Source organism: Microchirus variegatus, assembly GCF_963457635.1.
Source record: "Microchirus variegatus genome assembly, chromosome: 6".
NCBI classification, from domain to species: domain Eukaryota; kingdom Metazoa; phylum Chordata; class Actinopteri; order Pleuronectiformes; family Soleidae; genus Microchirus; species Microchirus variegatus.
In genome coordinates this window covers 15,530,759-15,545,032 of record NC_139807.1, presented here as the reverse complement: position 1 = coordinate 15,545,032, position 14,274 = coordinate 15,530,759, and the positions used below count along the sequence as shown (strand labels likewise).

The following is a 14,274-nucleotide window of genomic DNA, read 5'->3' as shown; positions in this document are numbered from 1 at the left end:
TGATAAATTCTGAGTGGTTGTTACAGCATGAAATGATAATGGCGCGGGTGTAGTATTCTCCTCAGCATCCCAAAACAAATTTGTTGGGAGACTCACTCTGCTCTTACGAGCAAACACAGCAGTGCCTGATGCAGCAGTATGCAAATACTCTTCGTACCGTTTTTCGACATCATGTCAAGTGATAAATGCGGCTAATAAAAATGACATTCAGCTGAGTGTGCTCGCGACTGGGGAAGCGGCACATTCAGTGTTTCATCCACTGCATGGGCTGGGATCAGGGCCAAAATAATGAGTCCATTAATCGATCAGTCAGTCAAGTAGAAAATTAATCAGCAGCCACTGAAATCACCATTTCATTTTCCTTGTTGATTCATCAACACAATGCAGATTTCTTCATTCTGTCACGTCGCTCTTTGCTGCATTTCTGTGATTTCAGTGTCTTTTATTCGCCTTTTTATCCAAGCAATTGAATTGGCTCTCTCTCAATGTGCATTAGATTAATTACATAACCGAGAAATATAATTTACAAATCATGTACATCTTCAGTGTTTGCAGAATTCCTTAGATGCAGGAATGAAGTAAATAGTAATGCACTTACATACTACAAATATAGAAAGCTACTTGTTTAGCATGTGTTGTATATATTTGAATTATATAATTCAATTTATTCTTTTGTTTCATTATTATTAATGCATTCATTGCAGTATCGTAGCCAGGCAAAGTGAAGCTAATTTTACCTGCTTAATATTTAATGTGTTGTTTATTTCAAAATTAGTAACTTCTTACTAAGCGACGACTATACATCTCATTTACACTTATTAAAAGCAAACTTTTCCCTCTAAAATCTAGTAATATGGAGTATATGAAATGTACAAAGTAAATTGTACTCAAGCCAAGTAGTTTACTGAAAATATGCTACCAGTGAAGATCCTTTTAGCAATTTAGAGAGAATATGGCAACAGTGATGACATTTTCCTCACTAAATAAGAACCACAGGAGGCTTTAACAATGACTAGATCAGAGAAGGACCACTGCCTTTTTCAGCATTAATACCAAATTGTGGAAAGTGTTTAAGATTAACTCTATGAATTCAATAAAATGAACTGCTTGGAACATTTAATTTGTTTATATTTTTTTTTTGTGCACCAGTTTGGTCATGCACTCAATAGTGCCCAGCCCATAAGGGCTTATAAAGCATCACAAACCAAGATGACCACGTAGAATTGACAATTTCTGATTTGTAGTACAAACATGTCCATTCCAATTATAAAAGTGAGACAGTGAGACACTGATTCCCGTTTCCCCTCCAGCAATCTGCTACCTGTATCACTGCAGCCTTGTGATCTGCTCTCAACAGGCAGCGACCTTGATGGATTGAAGTGACACAACGGTTGGCCTTGCAACACACAACCAGCCGACCCATCGGTTTCTGTGTAAAGTTGCCCTCCCTTCCTCTAGAGATGAAACGCTACATGCATCTGTGCATAGTCACTGTTTAATAGAACAACAACTGCAAGGTGGAAGCAGCGGGTTTCCTTATAGCTACTACTGGGTGCCATTTTTCGGTGCGATAGCCCTCATGGGGGACAGTCCATCCATGTTTCGGAGCATAATGGTACGGCCCAGTAGATGGCGGCTGCAGAGTGAAGTCCAACAGCTTCCCTGTGACTCATCCTTACTGGCAGAGCTAGCAAGATTATTTCAATTTACTCTGACAACAGGAAACTCCCAGGCTGAGGTTGTCACTAAAACAAGATGCAAAACTGAGCAAACTGCTGCTTTGAATGTTTGTTATTGTCAAGGTTTTATTTCCCTTCTGTGCAAAGACAAATAGGGGAGGTGAAAAAGAAGAAAAGTAAATAGTTTGTCGATGGGAGCAACAGCAAAAACAGGAGAACATGAAGACGGATCACTGCCATGCATCAAAGTAAAGGAAATAACCAATTTAAGGCAGATCCACAAATAATATAGTGCACATGCGATTTGAAATCAATATTTCTGGCTTTTTTTCTTAAAAGCTGATGCATTTTCTTAATGCATAACAAGTGTCCCTGAATTGCAAAGGGAGGAGATTTGCGGCACAAGAATTAAATTAGTTGCAGCAAATTAATCCAAAAAGAAAATGTGCTTTAAACTATGACTCTGGGATCAAATTAGATTCATGAAAAAAACAAGTGAAACTAACAGTCGTTGGGGGGATATTGTGAGGAAGAGAGAAGCCAATATCTAAATGAATGTTAACGAGCAAAATCCAATTCTGGAGCTCATTGCCTTATAAGCAGGCAGCAGCAAGCCGAGAGGTGTAGGATGGTGTGGGGCAAGTGAACAGAGGGGATGCATGGCATAATAGCCACTCATCCATTCATGGTAATTGTGTTTCACCTACTACAAGAACGGGTGGACCTTTCATTTTCTCCCCGGGCAGTGGGAGTGATAGAGGAACAGAGTTTTTTGGGGTTGTTAGAGGAGGATTAAAGAGGATGCAGCTCTTCAAATGGCTGCTCACACTCAAGACCTCTCAATCTCCGGCTCCCGGGCAACTTCAACACACAGCGATTTAAAAAGGAAGCTGGCCTCAAACCCGGCAACCCAACAACATCAAAGCGAGCTCGTCCAACAGGTGGCATTACTGCCTTTGGAAAAAAAAAAAGTTTACTTCTCAAAGATTTATTAGCACCTTGTAAAACCTGAAATGCAAAAGCAGCAGTAGTACAAAGGGAAGCAACATTTTTATTGACACCGATGTCCTTGTTAAACTCTGCTCCGCTGACGTCCTCTGACCCGTTAGAATTTCATATGGAGGTAAAGTGTTTTTATACTTCTTTGTGTTATTTCCATACATTGATTTGAATTCTAACAGAGTGCAACATATTGATTTTTTTTATTTGATTTTCTTTTTTTAAATTGATAAAATATTTCACAGCAGAGTTGATTGATTAGATACAGCAGATATCCCCCCTGCCCCCCCCCCCCCCCCCCCCCGTCACACACACACACACACTTTGTCCTGACACATAAATGCATTAAAAATGGATCTATCTGTATATTCAACACATTAATGTGTCTTTGCAAAAAGGCTTAACACCCATGTGTATTTGCATATTGAATGGAGACGTGAGACCTGATCAACTTAGTGCTGTCCACGTGTGATCAGATCATCTGAGATGGACGGATTAATACCAGGTCTGAACTGTCAGCTTAGAGTGATATGCATACAGTGGGGTTTACACATCTGCTATTAGCAGTATGTGTCCTCGGGATTTATATGTGGCATAAAATCTATGCCAAATCAACAAAACAAGGAGGGGGGGAAAGAAAATCATGGATCAAGGTCCAAAAATCTCATGTGTTGTTCATACTCCATGCAAAATTACATAGGTAGAGGCAGCAGAAGACATTACAGGTGTTTGGTTACGTAATCTACAGTGGACTCACCTCCTCTAATATGGTGTTAATCCTGTCCACCTCGCAGTCGATCACGTAGCGCTTCTCCTGCCTCCTGTCCATCTCCTCAATGATGCGCCTGAACTCTGCTGCATCTGTTGTGCTGCTAACGGAGCGAGCGGTCACCTGCCAGTTGTTAGCTACGGCCGCCTCCATGATGGCCTGCAGTATAGAGAAACCTGGAGGGAGGGAGGGAGAAACACAGAGAGTGGTCGAGGGGGATTAGAAACAAACGAGATTCTTGCTGGAATTTGAAGGTCAAAGGCCATTTCATTACATTTTAAAATAGGAGTCCGAAGTCTGCACACCCACTAAAATACTGTCGAGAGTCTAGACTTCATGAACCAGTAGCAGTGCTACATTTACATGCCGAAGGCAAAATCCTAATGAAGTGAGAGGAAAAGGAATTGTATCTCCATATTATTAAAAGATCAGCTAGTGATGCTATTGCAATTGGCATCCATTAAATCATGACAATGAGCTCAACCACATGCTAACGCTGACAGAACGGTGAGACTCACTGCAGCCCGTGTGTCTCCTCAGAGGATTGTGCCAACTCATTTAAAGATAAAGACAATGAAAGATTCATCCACGCCAGTGGAAGAAAGCGATGATTATGCTACCAGAAGAATGGGGGAATGAACCCTTCTAATGATTAATTCACATGTGAATTATTTTCATTTAACAGAACGCTCAGACACACTATGGTCAAATCACAGACCACGGAATGAATTATGTCGTCCTATTTCTGGGGGGATAGATTGCATGTAGCACAAGCTGAAATAAAAAATTGCTTAACTCTTCTCTACTGCACAGTGACAAGGAAGAAGAAGGTTATTAATGGATATCAAGCACACTGCTGGTATTTCAATAAGCCATGGTCAATGCAGTTACACACTGTATATAACAATACTTCTTCTGGATAGCTCAATTCATTTGTCACAATCCGTGGCGTAGTTAACTGATACAAAGAAGGGGAAATCATTCTGGCACAAATGCAAATTTTATATAATGATTAAAACAGCTGAAAATGATTGGGTATGATGTAAATTGTCTGACACAGTTTTAGCAGCAGTGTGCAAAGTAAACATTTGTCATATGTCTTTTTTTTTTTTACTGCCATTTTTCTCTACAGCCTTATCGCTATTAAACCGGCTGCAGAAGACCAACAAAGCCGGTATATATAGTGCAAAGGAAAAGAACAGCTTTAACAAGAAAACCACTTTGTGACTCTGTTTATTTCTATAGTTTCGCATTTCCCCTCATTTCATCTGAGTGGTAAAACTCCTCTTTCCCCCCCGACGAGTAAATGCTCCGAGTCTGCTGCACTCGCAGTGTGTCACCACCACCATATCGCCAACGGATGACCTTTTGGTGAGCTGCACAGTGAGTAGCACGGACCAACATGCAATGTGTCATCTGCCCAGTATAGCAATGGCGCACTGCCTTGAGACATCAACATACCAGACCTCAAGGTCATCTGGCCACCCCGATTAGCAGGTCACATCTCCAAGGAGTTCGACCCTGTCGTTTATTTTATGAATGTACAGTAGCTATAGTGCAACACACAGTTCAGATGATATGTTGGGGGGCCATGTCAAGGTACAAGTGTTGTCTTAGGTGCCACTTCTGGGTCACGGAGTGATTTCAAAGAACAAACACATGGGACATCTGAGGTAAAACACCATGGGACACAGAATGAGAAAGCAGTGTAGTTTAAAGACATAAAACGTGTTTGGAAAAAAGCCATACTTTTACTCTGGAGAATCTAAAACTGACATGAAATCATCATGAGCTTTTTTTTCCTCAAATGTCATTACTTTTACATGAGCACATTCTCTTGTACGCTTTACCTTCTCACAGCTCTCCTACCTAAAGACGTTACAGAATGGAAGGTCTGAATAATGTGCATGCATTATTCATTTTCCAGAGGCATATGCTCTGAACCTCACCCACCACATGCCAGCTGGATAACATGGCAGTCTTCCCAGCAATAAAAGCTTCTCACTTTGAGAGATGTCATGTCGATTAAATGGGTCAAAACGCTCTCTGTTGCTTTGCCGTTTCAGGATTACGGCTGATGAAGGTGAAGAAAATGCCAATGATCCATTTAACACGTGGTAATGACAGTGGGTGTGCAGCATGCCATGCATATGGGCTGAAATTATAGGGTGGCTATTCGATTCAGGGCTGCAGGTATCTTTTTTTGTCTACTGTGGTGAAATGTCTGACTCTTAAAAGACAATAACGTGTTTCAAATAGCGTGAGAAATTGCTCACACGGGAAGGCTCCAGGGACTTTTGAATCCTGGATCATCCAGGTATACAGTATGTAAGGAGTGTCCATTCAAAAACAAAACAACAAAAAATAAATAATAAGCTCCTTTCCTATTTCCATTTCTGAGGTGCACGGGAAAAACATGAATTATGCTAACACTTATGCGAAAGAGGGAAACAATGTCCTGTCAATCAGATTAGAATCACAGAGGGCTTTTATTTTGAAATTGCTGATTTGCACTGTGTTTGTCTCCACGTGCCTCCTCCGCCGCATCCGAACTGTGTGGGAACAATTGGATTCATTTAAGATTCACTGGAGAGCCCATGCCTGCCTCGTTTTAACATTTGTATGGAAATTAAGAGATGGAATCTGGTGGTGGTAAATAGTCTGTCCAAAAATGGATTACTTCCGCCTGTTTTGTGTTGTTTTTTCAGCTGAAAAGTTTGTTGTGATTTGGACTCCAAAATCAAAATGCACACAATCTTTCGAGCGCATTGTAATCTGACAGCCGCTGCAGCAGCAACACTGATAGATCCTTCATCTCCGGCAGAAAGTCAAAATAACAATAACTCATTCTCTTATTCCATGTGTCGCCGCAAACACAGCGGCTACCTTTCTCAGACCGGAGTCCAATTCAAACATCTTTGGAGACCACCATAAATGCCTTTGCGACTGATTCTTATTTCCAACATCGAGGGACGCAATAAATCCCATTCACCTCTTTGCCACCGTGAGCCCCTCAGCTCACCGTAGTCAACTTCATATGGAAGACAATGGCAATATTTTCTTATCACCATCTAAATCACCACAGTATGAATGCAGCAACAACATGCAGCGCTTTCTGCTGATCATGATTCTCAGTGCTAATCGTTTTATCAGCAATACAGAAATCGGAGATGCCTGTACGTGTTCTGTGAGTGAAACATAAACATAAACTATAGCTCTAGATGTGTATTTATACATTAATACTGTACGAATTGGTTACTGTTTTGAAGTGGCACTTCAAAGTAATGCCACAGGTTTTTATTCTAGAGGTATGAATTATATGAAGTCCAGTAATCTGCCTGAAAAAATATAGATTTCTCCATTTGCACACACACAACAAAACAACACTGTTTTTGCTGACCAACATTTCAGGTCTAAGTTGACCGACAGCCACTTCTTCGTCTAACAACCAAAGCAGAAAACACTTGACTTTGTGGCTGAGTTGCACATTATTATTGAAAGTAATAGTGGATTGTTCAGAGATGCTTGTTGTGTTTACTTTGCATGTTTGTGCGCTTCAAGTGTCGTAGCCAGTGTGACCTATGACTCCCTTTTTTTTATGTATTCAGCCTATGGAGACATTTTGGTCATTGTCTTCACAGAAACATTTAGCCTTGGTTTCACAAATTTAAAGCTTTGAGTTTTTAAACATTGGGGAAATGTCACATTTAACCCATTGACGCTGGCAAAGCATCGCCGCATTTCTACCATTGACGTCGGGAGCGCTGCTGCGTAATTCTACCATTGACGCAGGGAAAGCTGATACGTCAATTCTCGTGACATTGTTTTGAAATGTCTTCGAGCAAACATGGAGGAGTTGACGGAAGTCAGTGATTTTGAGGAGTTTCTCGGCTTCGATGACATCATTGCTGATAACTTTGAACGGGCTGAACCAATCGACCGGGATTTATGCTTACGACATAATCATGTACCGTAGACGATGAGTTTGAAGGTTTTGAAAATAACGGAAGATGGAGAACGGAGTATTTTCAACCGCACACCAGGTAACGACTGTTACAGTCATTACATGCTGTTCTTGTTCTTCACACTCCATCAGGACTAAATCAAGGCATTGACACAAGTTGATATTACTTTATTTTCTTACTGTTTTTATTTGAAAATAGTGCTGATCACTTAACTTTTAAAATGTTTTGTGTGAAGGTGTATCTAAATAAAAACTAAATTTCCCATGAAATCTCAGATACTTTTTGAATTATGTTCCTATCTGTTACAGAGGTTGAGAAATCAGTTAGTAGGCATTGAACCTCAGGTTTTCGAGGTCCTTTCTGAAATCACCCAGAGGTTTGACAGGCATTTTTTCCAGGTGTTTCAGGCCTTAATGGGTTTAAGAAACCTGTTAAGTCACTCTTTAAACGACAACAATAACAAAAAAAACTAATTTGATGACGTCAAGAAGCAGTGTGGAATCATGGGAATTGCCTCTTTATTTCATGTACTTGTCCAGACAAAGGCCCTGGCTAACTAGTTGTATCAAATATTTCCTTCTCCATTCTGACAGTATATATATATATATATATATACTGTCAGAATGGAGCCAGGGCCACTGTACATATATATATATAATAGAAATATGGATTTAAAGAGTGATGGATGTATTTGGGTTAACAACAGTTAGAGCGGCAACTAACAATTATAATAATCATAATTGATTTATTGATTAATCAGGTATTTGATTGGTGTTTCCCAAAACTCAAAGTGAAGATGTTATCAGATGTCTCATCTAGTTTTTAATGATTTCTTTGTCAAATGGAACAATGACACCAGAAAATATTTACATCTTTGAAAAAATATTCATATATATATTATATATTTTGATATAAAAATCAAAAAGCTTGCGCTGATTATTAAAAAGCCCCTGTAAAAATAAATAATTGATGCCCTAATGTCAGCACACTATTTCCCAATTATTATTATCATTTTTAGGTATTGTATTGCAGATATGTTGTTTATCTTAAATGTGAAACACACACATACTATAATTGTGTCATGTGTGTGAAGCTGCCACCATTAAAAATGCAGCTTTTGAGTATTTTCCTTTATATCATATCAGAGGCAGAGTCGTGTTTGGCGTCTCGGTGAGATTCTTCTTCTTCTTCGTCTGTGAACCGGATCTTAACAGGATGAGTTTTGAAGCGTCACCCGTGGCGGCTCGGTGGTAATTGAATTGAGTTGAGCATCTAATCTCATTGCCCGGCTCCTTCGGTTCCCTCCATCTCATTAGGGTTCAGTGCAGAGTGTCACAGCCTTGCATCTCTCTCTCTCACTCTCTCGTACTCACAAGTATCCCTCAGTTGATCCAGGCTAACAAGACAAATCAGAGAGACCATATTTCTCTTGGCATGCAACTCGGTATTAGCCACATCTCACAGTTGATATTAGAGAGCCAGCGTTACCCTGTGTTCATAACACACTGAGTCATTACAAGGTATTACACTAATCCACCTCATTCCAGAATCTAATCTACAAATCTCATGTTAGGTCATCATTAACAACACTGCAATATAAAATAAATAAACGGAACAACAAGCAGTTGGCCAAGGAGTGGCCAGTTAATAACAATACAAGGAGTAAAACAACGTAACCGTGCACACTGAACTAATCTCTGCAGGATCAAAAACTAAGGTGCACACATACGAGTAAGAGGCATTGGTGGTTGAGCCAACATTAGATGTGGCAGCTTTATTCCCCAATTTACCAATCCTCTGGTAAATGAGAGTCTTTGCGAGTCTTTGATACAGTCTGCTGAGCACTGCCCAGGGTCTCAGAGGGCAACAGAAAACAACTGAACTGAAACCACTGATATAATGGCCTCCACTCATAATTGTGGCTTGGGCTTGATATTCAGTGCGAACATGTGAAAAGAAACAGTGCAAGTTAACTTTAAAGAAACCAGATTTTTTTTTTGTAAAATCACAGTAAATCATTTATACTTTCATGTTATCAAGCTATTTTTTTTAGTTTACGCAAAATCCACTTTTTAATCATTTAAACCCTTGTATTTGGGACTCTGGAGGTCCTATCAGTCTGCAAAGTGTGAAAAAGGATGTTTTTGTGGTCCTCCTCAGTCTAAGTACAGGAGATAAAACACGTGATGTTGAATTCCGGGACGTCACATTGAGCTAAATTCCTGGAATTGTTGTCTCGCAGAGCTCCACTTTGTCCGTAAATCACGCGAGTGTGCTGGCGAGGGCAATCCGAAAAAGTTCTATTCTTGGCTCCACAGTGCAGCACAGAGTTCTACACAAACTTCCAGCCTCAGAGGATTTATCTGTCCAGTGGATACATGTTACATATGACGGCAATGTGCCTGCTAGAGCCTGCAAATGATCCCTTTTTCACAACAGCTGTTAGCTCCCAGTAGCCTCTGTGGCTGATGTCATTTCCTGTCCCTTAAGTTTCGTTTTACTTTTTTTTTTTTTTTAAAGAGATTCTCCTAAACAGAGCATTCTGAGCAGGGTTATTGAACTGCTGTGGTGCTTCATTCTTATGGTAGTTTGACCAAAGCATGTAACAGACATGTTCATTCAGACACCAGGGAACTAGGTTAACCTGGAGAAATAGGGTCCTTTAAATATGAGTCCTTTACATGATTTGGCTTTTTTTTTTAAGTTTTCACATGATGCGTGATAACATTTACCAGAAGTGCACGGTGTTGGAGACTGAACTCTCACAGGAGGGCATCACAAAACAAAAGCAAACACTCTCTGCGAGGCTATATATCACCAGAGGAAGAAGGGAAATGTTTGGGCAATTAAACTCAACGCGACAATACATTAAGCTATTTAATATCTTGCCAGTTTGTTTTGTTTTGTTTTAGCTTACTTTTATTACAGTTCCAGCAGGCACGGCACTCATGCTGGCACGCCGTTTGAGTTCAACAAGGGGGCATTCAGTTTGTTTATGGACCCGAGGACTCATCCTCCTTCACCCCAATTAAACTATCACTCTGATATGGCACAGAGTCGAAACCAAACCACCTGCAGGAATGACCAGATGTACGTGTGGAAGAGAGATTTACGATTCAATCCTACTGGATCAAAACAGAGCCAATAGGACACGAGGCAGATGGGAGCAAACAAGCAACATCTCTGCAGAATGAAAATGAGTTCAGAAAGACTTCATCTCTGATTAATATTGACTTTTTTCTTTCTCCAGGGAGGGAAACATCAAAAGAACTGTTCTCATCAGCAGACACACACACACAAACTAACGTTTCCCCCTCTTTCGCCTCCTCTCTTTAGATAACATCCATAAATCACAAGTTACATCCCTGAAGCATTGTAACCAGAGCAATGTTTTTCAAACACGTCTCTGAAGAAAAATAGCTGCTTTATCAGGAAATATCATGATTATTAGTCAGCAACTAGATTTCTAATCTCAAGGCCAACATGAGTCATTCAAAGATTAAGCCAACATCTGTTTCCAACATCCTCTTCAGCAGTAATAGACAATTATGTATTTTTGTTTATTACGTTGCTAAGAATCGTTGCATAATGTCTGTGAATTTATTAAGTGTTTGAATCTATTTATTAGTTTGATTGGTCAAATGAATCCTTTGTGCCGTGCCGAAAGCTTTTAAATGACGGACTGACATGAAATACACACTTGTATTGTTCCTTGTCTGTCCCGTTTCCTTTTAATCTTGTCATGGTAGAAGACAGATGTGTGACTTTTATGCATAAACTCCAGATTAAACAATTTAAAAGTGGAGAAAAACCTTCTCTTGTTGACATAAAGGGAGAGAACAGCACACTCGTGGGAAGGATTTTGCACTTTTTTTGCCAATTTTCTTTTTTTGACGTTTCTATGTTGCACTTGTGTTGTTTTGTCCACATGTCTTGTTGTCCCTCATGCCATGCTTTCTAAATTATTTTTCCTAAGCACATCAGTTATATTCCCTTTGTTACAAGCAAGGTCAGACAAAATTGAATCAGCAGAGCCTTGGCTCTTCAACAAATTTGTTTAAAATAGGCTGTGGTTTGAATTATATGCCCTTTATTCTCAACTTCTACAGCCAAACATGCACAGCAACAACAAACATGAGACGTCACATCCGTGTCTGTATGAAATAAGATCCAAATTTTCGAGACGGTTTTTAAACACATGACAATTAATAATATAGGAAAGAAATACAGCTTCAATTAGTTTATTACTTTAAAGCTCACATAGAGTGGTCCTGTTGCACATATATGTTAGTTATGGAGGTCTACTTACATACATTAACTTGTTTTTATGGTCAAAAACCTCCTAGTTGCTGTAAAACGAGCCGAAAGAAATCCTCTTTTCTGAAGGTGTTTCCCAGCCGCGAGATTTGAGACTCAACTCTCTCACCCAGAAGACAGAGTCTTGTGATTGGCCAATACCTGGAAGTGACATATTCAGCACACCTGCTGAGCGCAGCTCCCCCCTCTGGAACAGTGGATGCATTGCTCCTCATTATCAAAACATTTTTTTAACAATGTTTAAAAATAGCTTCTTCACGACTCCCCGCCTCAGCCTTTTATGACTTTGACCCGGAGTCAGACCCAGAGTCAGAAGACACTGTCGCTCGTGAAACACCTCCACAACGGACGTTATTCTTCTTCTGCGGTTTAATGTACGCAACCGGACGTGCTCGTACTTGTGCCCGGAGCAGGAGGATCTGCTGTTCTGGAGAACCGCTGTTTACGTAACTGGACTGGATTTTTTCAGAGATCTCGCTGAGTCCGAGATTACAATAAAACAGCGTTCTCAGCAGTGGCTGAACTGTTTGTTTAGAACCTTCAGGGCTTCATAAACAAGGTAATGACGCAGATACACACCAAAAAACAGCCTTAATTGGAACTTCCGGTCTAGGTCCGCTTTAATATAATGTGAAGCCAGTTCTCCTTTCCCTTCCCACAACTGACATGAAGCCACAGTCACTAACCATGATTGTAGAAATGTTTTCTGCCAATTTGCCTCACACTTTGTTGAACTGCTGCTGTTTTGTCCACATGGAATTTGTTTTTCCAATTGCCCCATGTTTTCCCAATTATTTTTCCGAAGCACATCAGTTATTTTCTCTCACTTAAAAGCAAAGTCAACAACAAATTGAATGACTTTTTTTTGGGGGGGGGGGTGGTTAATTATTGCCATGTCATTGCTTTTGATGTTTTCCTATTTTTCGGTGAAAATGAATGCCTTCCAAAGCGCCAAAGTAATTAATCGTCAACCCGGCAGATATACACCGGCTGCTCGCCCACTCAAGACCGCCTGAGAAAGTCAACAGTGCACAAGGTTGGCTTCACTTCCAAGTAAAGAAAGTGTTGCGTATATAGAACCCATGACTTCTCAGGGGAGATTCAATCATCACCGTGTGAGATGATGCTGACCACAATCAGCACCACCAGAGCTGAAGATTGCAACAAACAGGTTTTTTTCCCCCAAACACCTAAAGTATTAGTTTATATTTTAGATTGAATTGAATGAATATACCTATATGTCTGAGTGTCCAGTAGTTAAATATAACCCTACGACACAAAGCCTGAACATATTCTCACCCATGTTTGCCATAATTTCTCACAGTGCTTGATTGACTGTTTGCATCTTTACTTGATTACCAGTGTTTATCCATACTGCATGTATCCTATTAAAGTAGATTCAATGAATTTGCTTTCATTGGATCCCAACAGTTGCTTGTGTTCTCTGGAGAGATGGAAAAGAAAAACCTTCCAAGAGTATTGTTTATGTTTATCAGATGTTTCATATGTTCATAAATCACTGGAGTGTATTGTGACTGACAACACAGTTTGCGCACAAATTTTGCCAATATTTCAATCCTTGTTAGAAACACATGTAGTACATGCAATCGTATGTGAATTATTCATGACGGGATAATCCTATGCAGCAGCTCTCAAAACAAGATAGTATCTCAATGGGGTATTTCTTAGAAATCATTCCTATAATGTGTCTGTAATCAACAAGCATTGGGGAAAGCATGAAGAAATCCCTGCACTGATGCTGTAATTCTCCTTTCCTCCCTCGACTTAGACGGACTTAGTTGATTGACAAAATAGTGCATTTTTGCATTTCTCTGTGTGTGCAAGTTAATTTTTTGGGGGGATGGAGACAAAATATAGTATTATGAGTTTGGTGAGTGTTTGCCTCTGGGCTAAGTATGTGCAGTGGAGATCAGTAATCTGGAGTTATATACAGAGCATCCTTCCATCCATTATCTACCGCTGTATCGCAGGCTCGCTGTGCCTATCTCAGCTGACATAGGTAGGTGAGGTACACACTGGACAGTTCGCCAGTCCATCGCAGGGCCACACATCGAGACAAACAACCGTTCGCTGACACACTCACACCTACGGTCAATTCAGAGTGACCAATTCACCTAATCCTCAAATCTGCATGTTTTTGGACTGCGGGAGGAAGCCGGAGAACCTGGAGAAAACCCCCACACACACGGGGAGAACATGCAAACTCCATGCAGAAAGGCCCTTGTTCCCACCTGGGCTTGAACCCAGGTCTTCTTGCTGCAAAGGCAAGAGCGCTAACCACTATGCCAACCGTGTGGCCCCTATACAGAGAAATAAATGTAATATTTTCTCTCATTATGCATTATATTGGCTTTATTCTCTACTTCTACGGCCACAAATAAACGGATTTTGGGAGAGGATGAACTAATTAACATACAAAAATACACTTGAACCTGCCCTTTCCATAACTCACAGAGAGCTTGAGTCATTTACCGTGATGGTAGAACTGTAGCATTCAGCGTGAAGTGAATACCAAAGTAGATTG

The 14,274-nt window shown here is 40.3% G+C and overlaps 1 protein-coding gene across 1 annotated transcript in view; it reads right to left on the bottom strand.

Moving 5' to 3' along the window:
• LOC310929115 (glutamate receptor 3) overlaps positions 1-14,274 on the bottom strand; it is a gene marked incomplete at its 5' end in the record, with an annotated part of 86,722 nt that overhangs the window by 33,945 nt on the left and 38,503 nt on the right. Inside the window, one exon of the mRNA XM_083891823.1 lies at positions 3,436-3,623. Coding sequence (XP_083747949.1) covers positions 3,436-3,623 — 188 coding nt within the window. The remainder of the gene's footprint in view (positions 1-3,435; positions 3,624-14,274) is intronic.